Raw genomic sequence first — 10746 nt, forward strand, 5'->3', positions numbered from 1 at the left:
CGCCAGCAGCTCCTCCTTGCTCAGCCCGGTGAACTTGGCGCCCGCCGCGGGCTCCGCGCCGCCCGCGGCCTTCGCCTTCACCAGCCCGTTCTTCTCGCCGCCCGCCGCCATCGGCTGCTTCTCGGGCTCCAGCTCGCTGAGCTCCACCTCCTTCATGTCCACCTCCGTGTCGCGGCTCATGGTGCCTGTGGGCCGAGACACGCGGGGCGCTGCGGACGCTGCGGACTGACCTCGCCGGGCGCCGCCGCGGGACTGAGGCCGGGGGTGGGGGGCGGGAAGCGGAAGCGAGCGGGCCCCGCCCCGCCCTCCACACCGCCCCGCGGTCCCGAAGGCCACTCCTCGGCCCCGCCCCACCCGCCCGGGAGGCGAGCAGGGGGCCGGCCTCAGACGGAGCCCCAGGTTTCTCGGCTTTTTGCCCTGAGCAACCCAAGGAGGGCTCAAAAGTGCCATCCTCCTGTCTCAGCCTCCTGGGCTCTGCGCTCACAGGTGTGCACGCTGACTCTGGGCTGCAAAGTCCAACTTCTCAGCTCAGTCCAACCCCGCCCTCAAAAGCTGCTGTGCTCGGAGCCACCTTTAGGAGGCCAGGCTCCGCTTTATCCCACCCAGGCCCCATTCCTCTCGCATGCTGGTGGCCACGGCAACACCATCACCCAGCGCCCGGCAGCTGAGACACCTGCACACAGGACCAGCCTGGCTGCCCCGCCCAGCGGCGTCCTGGCTCTACAGGCAGCAGCTTCTGACAGCGTGCACCCGTCTTCTTCCCCACGACTAGGAGGGTCGGTTCGGACCCCTTCTCGCCCCACCCGCCCTGGCTGCCGGCACCGGGCTGCAGGCGCTGGAGTGAGACATCCAAGGCTGGGGGGCCGCCCGACATTACCCCCTCCCACACAGACCAAACCACGAGACTCCAGCCCGCAGAGCTCCTGGCCTTCCCAAACTCCCCATCCGAACTCCCTCTGAGGTACTGCTAGGCCTGTGGGCAGCTGGCCCTGAAGCTCCGCAGCGGGGCGGGGCGGCAGGGAGGACCGGACATCAACACTAGGAGGTGCCAACGGGCTCAGGAACTCCTTGTCCCAGGGCAGAGCCGAAGGAACAAGTTCTTTAAGTTCTTCCTCTCCCACCCAGACTGGAAGCCAGAAAGCAGAAGCCAGGGGTTGAGGAAACAGCCGAAAAGGGGTGTAAAAGGCTCATCCTTGGCCTTCTGCACCCCACAGGTCCTCTCCACCCCCAAGAGGAACGAGAGGGGCGAGAGTAGCTCGGGCAGGTGGCAGGAGGAGACTGAGCCTCACACCAGTGCTCGGAGGGGGTAAGAGCCCAGGTGCCCTGCACAGAGACGAACACCCAGCGCACTTCCCCCTTGTGTGAGAGCCCAAGGCCACGGGCTGGGGCTAGAAGCTCCCTTCCAAGGAGAGCACCTCACAGCTGTGGCTCCGGGTTGGCTGGTGATTCCTTCTGCAGCCTCCCAGAACCTACCCACTTACCCCCTGTTATAGTTTGTGTCTGTGTGTGCCCCCAAAGCCTCATGCAGCCATGGGGCAGGCTTTTAGAGATTGATTGATTATGGGTGTGAGAGCTACACCCTGGGGTGGACAGTTTGCATATGTAAGGGAGAGGAAGAGGCTGCTTGCAGCCATTCCTCCCTTTTAGTAGTTGTTGCTTTCGCTGTGTTCTGCCTCCATGAGCTGTAGCCCTCTGCCACGTGCCACTCTGCCTTGTAACCTGCCAAGTATGGACTAAAACCTCCACAAACTGTAAGCGAAATAAACCTTTCCTTCCTTAATTTTGGGTGTCAGGTATTTTGTCCCAGCAATGAGAGAGAAGTAACCAAGACACCCCCTCAGCACAGTCCGGACCACCGAGGCCTGCGGACTCCTGTGTCTCTTCTCTCACCTGCCAGGCCTTCCTGCTCTGCCTGGAGACCTCGCACAAGTGCAGCGTTCTCAACTCCCTGCCAGAACAAGTGCCTGCACGGTGCAGCCACCCGCTGCAACAGGCATCCTGTGCCTTACAGGTCCCTGTTGGGACGCTGTTGGTGAGCCTGTCTGCACAGACAGCAGCCAGCAGCCACTTCCTTCCGTCTGGCTTGCTAAGTGATGAACTGTGGCGGTCAAGCCCATGCATTTCCCTTCTTAGAAACAACCAACAGTCGTTGTGAAGGTACAAGGAGGACAATGAAAAGAAATGTAAACAACACCACTGGATCAAGATGAAACTCTACCCAGGCATGGTGCCTGTGCCTGTAATCCTGCAAAGCTAAAATGGGACAATGTAAATTCAAGTACAGCCTGGGCAATTCACCAGTTGAGCAAGACCCTCTCGCAAAAGAAAACACAGAAAGAGCTGGGGATACAGCTCAGTGTGAAGGCTCTGGGTTCAACCATGTACCAAAAAAGAAAAAAAGTAGCAAATCTAGGGGAGGAAAACAAAACTACAGAAAGAGGCCAAAGGTACTAGAGAATATGAAACAATGTTTGTTTATAGTAAGAATGCAAAGCATGCTATCTGTCAAGAAGAATTCAGCCTTCAAGAGAAAGTCAGGACCAAGCCAAGTAAAAGCTCTGGAGCAGCAGCCCTGTCCTGGAGCAGGGGGCAGAGAAGGGCCCTTTCCAGGCCCTGCAGCAGGGCACTAGGTCACCTATTTCCAGCACGTGAGCTCTACTAACTCTTCACCCCCGGTTAAAAGGACTTCTACAGGCAGAGCAAAATGGGAGGGTAGGTGGAACCGAGGATTCCACAACCTACTGGCAGCAACACAGGGTCATCACAGTCAAAGTGCGTGCAGCACGGAGGAGCGTAAGGGCCAAGAACAGTAAAAACACCCAACAAGGCACTTCTTAGAACAGAAAGACATGCACCATCTAAAGGTAACTGATACCCAAATAAGTGCCAATGAACAACACTGCAGCAAGCCCTGTGCTCCCATGCAAACACTGAAAGAGAAACACCAAGCAGGCGCCGGACGTGGAGGCCACCCAGCCTTAATGACTTAGTGAGAGAACCTGTCCTAGGACTTAACGAGAAAAATAAAAAGAGGGCTGGGGTATCACTTAGTGGTAGAGCACTTGCCTAGCATGTGCAAGGCCCTAGATGCAATCCTCAGTGCCGCAAAATAAATAAATAAATAAATAAATAAACAAATAAAAATTTTAAAACACTGGGGCTATAGCTCAGTGCAAAGGGAACAGAGACAAGAGTGGAACCTATCACCCCACCAGTTCATTCCAGACTTAACGTGGACAAGGGTGTTTCCCAAAATGTTGCTAAAACCTGATTTTGAGAGTGTGCAAAAGAATGTCATATGGAGAAAAAAAAAAAAAAAACAATCAAATGAGGGCTGGGGGTGTAGCTCTGCGGCAGGTCTAAGTCACTAAGTTACCCAGGCTGGTCTCAAACTTGCAATCAACTTGCTTCAGCTTCCCAGAGTGCTGAGATGACAGCCATGCCATGCCCGGGACCCCCAGTTCCTTTTATTAGCCAAGATATGGGCATTTAGTATCTTCCTTGTTTTGCTATGCCGGGGATTGAATCCAGGGCTTTGTGTATGTAGGTAAGTGCTCTGTCAGAGCTACACCCCCTGCTCTAGATGTTTTACAAACAAAAAACATATCCAAGCCGGGGCAGGAGGATGAGGGGAGTTTAAGACCAGCCCGGACTACAAAGTGAGCTCAAGGCCAGCCTGAACTGCAGAAGAGACCCTATCTCAAAAAAAAAAAAAAAAAAAATGTAGCCAAAGCCAGGTATGGTAGCACATGCTTGTATCCCTACCACTCAGTGTGAAGGATAGTTTTGTGTATTGCCTCAGGCCTGACCAAGCCATGATTGCTGGGTTCTGAAGGAAGTCTAGCATAAGCACTGTAAGCCCCGGGGTCAATACTAAATGCTTTGCTGAGATATGCCCGAAGGAAGATAACAAGATGGCTAACTGGTCAGGTCCCATTCCTATGATAATTGAGTTGTATTGTCCTTGCTAAAACAGTTCATATCCTCCCATTCCTCTGCTGCCTCCTTTGTTCTTTCTTAATAAAATGTTACTGAACGGGGAGCGCAGGTCGGGCTGGCTAGCTTCCTGCCTGCTGGCTCCCGGAGGGTGGGCCCCCAGCGCACGGGGAGCCATGCGGCAGCGAGCGCTATTGCGCGCCGGCCCTTAGGCCGGCCGCCGCCGCCCAATTGGAATCTATCATGACACAGAGAAACAGTGACACAATTGGCCCATCATGCACCGACTGCAGTTGCCCACCCACGGATGTGTGTAAATCATTGAAACTTTGAACAACCCCTGGGAATATATGCCATACAACGAGCCACTCTTGCTCCTGCCATTGAGAACCAGAAAGGTCCAGAGCCAGTGGAGGAGCAGCTGCTGAACAAGGACTCAGAGAACATGAGAATGCAGACTAAGCCCACGGAGTCAGAGATCCAATGGACTGGGGTCACGAGAGCCGCTCGCAAGCTGTAAACCAGGAGGACCTTGCACAATACCTGCAGAGACTCATTGGAAGCCATTCTTCCCCTGACAGTACAGGCTGTGGTGAAGCTCTGGAGAAATCTGCAGCAGGATTCCTTTTGCCTGTGCTGACAGTTGGGGAGAGGACACTAACTGGTTGTGGGGTCCCAAAGCAATGGGAAGCTGGAGAGAAAAAGCTACAAAGAATGGCTTTCACCCCAGATAGCTCACTTGAGATGTTAGTAAGAATAGCCTCCTCAGTATTCTATAGCCATGATGAGGAGGAGGCCAAGGAGAGAAAACAAAGAGACTGAGAAAAAGCAGCTACTTTTGCTGCACCACTAGGAGAAACAGATCCCAGGTCTGATTCCCGGGGCTCCAAGAAGAACTCCACAACTGCATTCATCTGCTACCACTGTTAAAAGCCAGGCCATCTCAAGAGGAACTGCCCTAAGAGGCCCCATGGGACATGCCCTGGATGCAAAGGAGACCACTGGAGATCGGTCTGCCCTCTGAGGTGGAGGCCCCAGAGCTCAGACCCATGCTACCAGTTAGTCCAACAGGAATGAGAGGGCTTGGGGCATGGCCTGCCTTCTCCCTCTGGCCAGACCGTCATCTCCATGGAGGAGTCCTGGGTAATCATGACTATGGAGGAACAAGAAAACAGCCTGTTGCTAGTCACAGGTGCAAGTCTCTCAGTCCTTCTTTTCAATTCTGGCCTTCCTTCCAGCCATCATACCTCAGTGAAAGGAGTCACTGGTGAGGAGGTAATATGCTATTTTTGACAACCCTTAGGCTGTAACTACTTATTAGATCCTTCTTGCATATCTCTGTCTTCCTGAGAAACCACTTTGAAGATACCACCACGTATTACAGCAGCCATTGATATTTTCCTACTAATCTATCCATAACTGTGTTAAGTTTGGAATGTTCCTATCCTGTTTCATAATGTATGTTTATTATTATGTGTTTCCTACAACAACCATTGAGAATAGTTAATGATTTTTCAATATGTCACTCATGTATAGCTCTATTTATATTCTTTAGAAGCCACTTTGAAGATACCAAAGTATAGCATAACAACTCTTGATAATCTCCTACCTCTTTTGTCTCTAACTTACTATTATTTGTCTATTTGTTTTCCTGAGAAACTATTTTATAGATAATAATACATAAAACGATAACCATTGATAATTTCCTACCATTTTGTCTGTAATTTGCTAAGTCCCCCCCTATTATTATGTTATCCTTTTTTTATTCTTTAAAATAAAAAATTAAAAAAAAAAAAAACGTTACTGAATATGGTAATCAGGGCTTCAGTCCTAGAGGCTGCTACCCCCCTGACCCCAGAATTTTGCCTCTCTTGTTTTTCTTTTTAATTTTATTTTTCTATTCATCCGCAGGTACCTCGTTCTTGGGACTTGTTCACCTTGGACAGAAACATAATCAACTTCTGACAACTCAGGAGGCTGAGGCAGGAGGATCACTGTGAATTCAAGGACATCCTGGGCTACAAAATGAGTTCAAGGTCAGTCCGAACTGCACAGCAAGACCCTGTCTCAGAAGGAAAAAATACTTTAACACAGTGCTCACTGGGCCCTAGTGACAAGCTAACAGAACTCGGCTTTGCCAACACGTACAAACTTCAGCCCCAACAGCAAAGGCATCTGGAGGTGAGAAGTGAGACTTCCCAGGTTCTCCTCTGAGACCACTCCAGCCACTAAGTGGGAGCAGATTAGAAGGGATGGAGCAGAGCCCAGAGCCAGGCTAGGAGTCCAGAGTGAGGCCTTCGGCCTGCTGGAGGCTGGCCTGACACTCAGAGCTAGACCTTGATAGTCCCAAGGTAAACATAAACAATTTCCGAGAACATCAAGATCAAACAAGGCCACTGTGACCAGGACAGCTCAAGACAAAAATAGGATTCTTACGTAATCACGTCGTCGTAAAGATGCACAAAACACAAACCTGGCCCAAAGCACAAAAATGACCCCATAGCCCCTGTCCTGGTGAATATGAATGATTGCTACTTTTTTGCCAATTACAGCCTTAGCCTTCCTGTCTTCTCCCCTTCTAGGTAAGGCTCGTTAAGACATATAAGCCAGGCATGGACAGCACATGCCTATGAGTCCAGCATTCCGGAAGGGGAGCAGGAAAACTGAAAGTTTAAGCCCAGCCTGGGCAGTTTAGCAAGACTCTGTCTCAAAAAACCTAAATAAATAAATAGGGTCAGGGATGTAGCTCAGTGTAAAGGCCTTGGGTTCAACCCCCAGTTTAAAAAAAAGACACCAGGCATGATGGCACATGGCTGCAATCCTAGCACTTGGGAGGCTGAAGGAGGAGGATTGCGGAAAGTTTGAGGCCAGCCTAGGCTCCATAGTGAGTTCAAGGCTAGCCTGAACTACATAGCTAGACCCTGTCTCAGAAGGAAAAAAAATAAAAGACACCCAAATGAGACATATTAGTGATTAATCCATTTGCCACCATTCATTATATTCCACCTAACTCCGCCACAGATATAGGTGATAAATCCCTGCTGAAGGGTGCTGGAGGGGTGCACACTCTAGGAATGGCAAGGTCCGACGAGTGCAGTGGATGCAGCAAACTCCAGTTCTGCCTCCCTTCCAAAAACCAGTTTAACACAGAGGAAATACCTGACATTGAGCCGGTAAGAACACCTACCACATTTGATCTCAGCCAAAAAAGCAAAGCAGCAACATGATCAGTACCAGGTTCCCCTCGGCCCTCCAGTCACGGCACCAATGCTCCTTGTTCAGGGCCACAAACACAGCAGCACACACCCCAGCCTCGTTGCCCTCCATGGGCTCACCCCCAGAGACCTGCCTGGCCCTGCACCAGGAGACCTGCCACATCCCACCCCACAACTCCAAAAACCCTATTAGCAAACTGGCCCAGGAATATGCTCCATTACCTTGTCATTTATAAATAAAAACATAAACCAGACAGTGTTGCATACCTATTATCCTAGCACTGAGGAAGACTGAAGTAAGAGGGTAAGTTTGAGGCCTGCCTGAGCTACACAGGGCACCTATATAGTGAGACCCTGTCTCAAAAACTGGTAAATATAAATATATAAACTCAGTCCAGCATTGCACATCTGTAATCCCAGCACTAAGGAAGCCTGAGGCAGGAGGATCAAAAGTTCCAAGTCTCACCAGTGCAATTTAGCCAAACTCTGTCTCAAAAACTAGAAAGGGCTGGGGGTGTAGCTCTGTGGCACAACACCCCTGGATTCAATCCCTAACACTACAAAAGGAAGACAGGGGGCCTCAGGGACAGAGTGGGAGCTCAGCATCGGCAAAATGCTGGGTCCATAGCTAGCACCGAGGAGCTTTTTGTACAATTGGCCTTCTCCTTCCCAGGTCCCAGCTCCACCTCCAGTGCTGAGCATGTGCTTGGTCCTCCTCCAGGGAGGCAGTGTCTGTGGCTGCCAGGCGGGGGCCGGATGCTCTTTGCACAAAGGGCCCACTTACAAGCAAGTGGGTCCCTAACTAACCTGAACCGGGGCTGAGAGACATCACTCACACACAATTCCAAGTGTGATGAGACTTGAATTATTTCCACCAATCCTTTTTTGTTTTGGTACTAGAGTTTCAGCCAGGGCCTTCATTCTGAGTGTATTTTCCAGATGTTTTTATTTTAAAACAAGATCTCAATAAGTTGCCCAGGGTGGGTTCAAACTTGAATCCTCCTGTCCCACTCCCCCACCCGCCAGAGTGCTGGGATTATTTATGAGTGTGTGCCACTATGCCTGGATACCACCAAGCTTTATGTCTCCTTGATGTATTGAAGATTTTTTTTTTCCTGTTTAAGAAATTCCTAAGCACAAAAAACAGTAACCAAAAGCTCCTAAGCACAACCTGGACACAGAGCTGCCCATTTCGCCAGTCCTCACTCAGTTCACTGCACTGACCTGCTTTGCTTTATCTGCCTGGTTTCTGTGGCTGCACAAATCAAAGACCCATGACCCAAGTCCCCACCTTTCCAAGCCCGCTGACCTCTCACCTAAACCACAGTGACAATCTCATCATGTCCTTGTTCCCAGCTTAAGCCCCAATTTCTCATCACCTCCTTTCTCAAAAACTTTCACTAGGGGCAGGGGATTTAGCTCAGCAGCACAGCGCCTGCCTGGCAAGCGCGAGGTCGTGAGTTCGATTCCCGGTACGGGGGGGAGGGGCTTTCACTGGCTCCTTTCTTGATATCTACAATTCCAATTACTTAGCTTTGCATTCCAGGCCCGCAGCTAGCAGCCCCCACCCCGAAATCTTTTTCAGTTTTATATTCAACCACTCCCTTTAAACCCATCTTTTAAAAAGCATGCCCATATCCTTCCTTCCTATGCTCACTCTTTACCTAGACTTTTTCATTTTTTTCCGGTACCAGGAATCGAACTCAGGACCTTGCGCTTGCCAGGCAGATGCTAAGCCTTTCAGCTAAATCCCCAGCCCCTTTCTTTTTCTTTTTGAGACAGGGTCTTGCTGTGCACTCCAGGCCACCTCAAACTCTACATAGCTCAGGCTGGCCTCCAACTTTCCATCCTGCTTCAGCTTCTGAGCGCTGGGATTACAGGCATTCACATCTGAATCGACCCAACCAACCCACCGTCAGGACAAGGTGTATTATCATCTTTTTCCTCCGATGCTGTATCATGCAAGGCACAAGCACTTAGATATTAAGTGAATGAGTTTATTCTGGTCAATAATAATTCAAACTAATTCTATCAGTAATTGTGTACAGTATCGTGCACTACATCACCCTGGGGTGTTCTCCGGTGGTCTGGTGGGGTGTGAGAATTGGTTTTAGGAGCTGGAAAATCCTGGGTCTTAGCACTGCCTCTTGCCCGGTGTGATAGCGCAGGCCTGCCATCCCAGCACTTGGGAGGCTGAGGTAGGAGGATCATTGCGAGTTCGAAACCGGCCTGGGCTACAAAGTGAGCTCAAGGCCAGCCTGAACTGCATAGCGAAACCCTGTCTCAAAAATACCAGGAAAAAAAAAAAAAAAAGGCCATTGGTCCTGCACACGGCGAAGTACGTACGCAGTACATGTGCACGTGTAGTTGGAATTTCGGGGTGGGTGTTTTCTAGGTCGGGCAGGGTGACCAGGAAAAAGGCTGAGAAGTAGCGCCAGAGGGGGGCCTCATTTGTCCCTGTGTGATCTGCTTGTCTGGAACCTGGGATCAGACTGCATGGGCTCCGCCTCACTACGCGCGACGACACCAGCCAGGTCGCCAGTCCCCGAGTCCCCTCCACGTCTCCTCTGGGTGGTGGCCCGGCGCGCCAGGCGTGCGCCGCGCACCCATGGGGCTGTGTTCACCCGGCGTCGCACGCAGGTCCCTTCAGTGGCTGCCGGGCGCGGGTGGGCTTCGGACCCGAGGTCCCATGTCTGTGAAATAGGGGTGCTGGTGCCCCTACTCTCTGGGAGACGGGATCCGCGACGGAGCTCAGCGGGGCGCGGGAGGAGGACGCGCCGACCGCGGTCCCCGGGGCCCGGCCCTACCTGAGTCGCCACTCGCACTGTGCCCCTGAGCGTCGGGCTCCGAGAGCGCGCTCGGAGGAGGCCGCGGGCCCGGGGCGTCGCCCGGGAGCTCGGGCTCCGCGGGGTCCATGGCGGCGGCGCTCCTCGCAGACTTAGCCTCCAGCGGGATGCAGCGGAGGCGGCGAAACCAAGGTCCCAACACCCGCACCAGCCGGAGGAAATAAAAGACGCTTGCGCAGCGCTCCCAGCCGCAGGCTTTGAGAAGGGAGCATGCGCGGCGTTCCCAGCCGCAGGCTTTGGGCAGGGAGCATGCGCGGCGCTCCCAGCCGCAGGCATTGGGCAGGGAGCATGCGCGGCCCTCCCAGCCTGGAATTTGTGGGCAGAGTGTTGCGTTCACCTCCCCCGGAACTTCCTACCTATCCGCGCAGTTTTCTCGAGTGCGCATGCGGAGGGTATAGTCCCGCCCCCAAAATCCCGTGGGCCTCTGCGCGGCGCTATTTAGGGGGTCTAACGGAGCGCGTGCGGTCTCTTTTGTCCAAAGCTGGTGACGAATGTCGGGTAGGTGGAACTGTGCGCTGGCGAGTTTATCGTCGTGGACCCCGCAGCGGCGCGTGCCGGGGCCTTCGCTCCTGCTGTGCCCGTCTGCGTGCCCGCCCCGGGGGGAGCGCACCCTGGGGCCTGGGAGTAACGGCGGGCGGGGGGTGCAAGGTGGCGCGGCCGTGCGCGGGCGCCCGTCCCGGTGATGAGGACCTCACAGACCTGTGCTGACCTCCGTGAGGACGACTCTCTCTGAGGAGACGGCGCCCGCC

General features: G+C 52.8%; 1 protein-coding gene and 1 long non-coding RNA gene across 3 annotated transcripts in view; one reads left to right on the forward strand and one right to left on the reverse strand.

Annotated features, from left to right (window-relative positions):
* Window positions 1-10190, reverse strand: part of Slc3a2 (solute carrier family 3 (amino acid transporter heavy chain), member 2) — a gene marked incomplete in the record, with an annotated part of 15302 nt that extends 5112 nt beyond the window's left edge. Inside the window, 2 exon segments of the mRNA XM_013510062.1 lie at window positions 1-185; window positions 9959-10190. Coding sequence (XP_013365516.1) covers window positions 1-185; window positions 9959-10067 — 294 coding nt within the window.
* Window positions 10191-10410: 220 nt separating this feature from the next.
* Window positions 10411-10746, forward strand: part of LOC102005202 — a 3539-nt gene continuing 3203 nt past the window's right edge. The window contains exon 1 of one of the 2 annotated variants that reach the window (XR_001232558.1): window positions 10411-10495. This is a non-coding gene — a long non-coding RNA (uncharacterized LOC102005202). The remainder of the gene's footprint in view (window positions 10496-10746) is intronic. The other variant, XR_001232557.1, reaches the window with a different exon arrangement.

The sequence above is a fragment of the Chinchilla lanigera genome, unplaced genomic scaffold (assembly GCF_000276665.1).
Source record: "Chinchilla lanigera isolate Chin_1 unplaced genomic scaffold, ChiLan1.0 scaffold00198, whole genome shotgun sequence".
Lineage (NCBI taxonomy): Eukaryota > Metazoa > Chordata > Mammalia > Rodentia > Chinchillidae > Chinchilla > Chinchilla lanigera.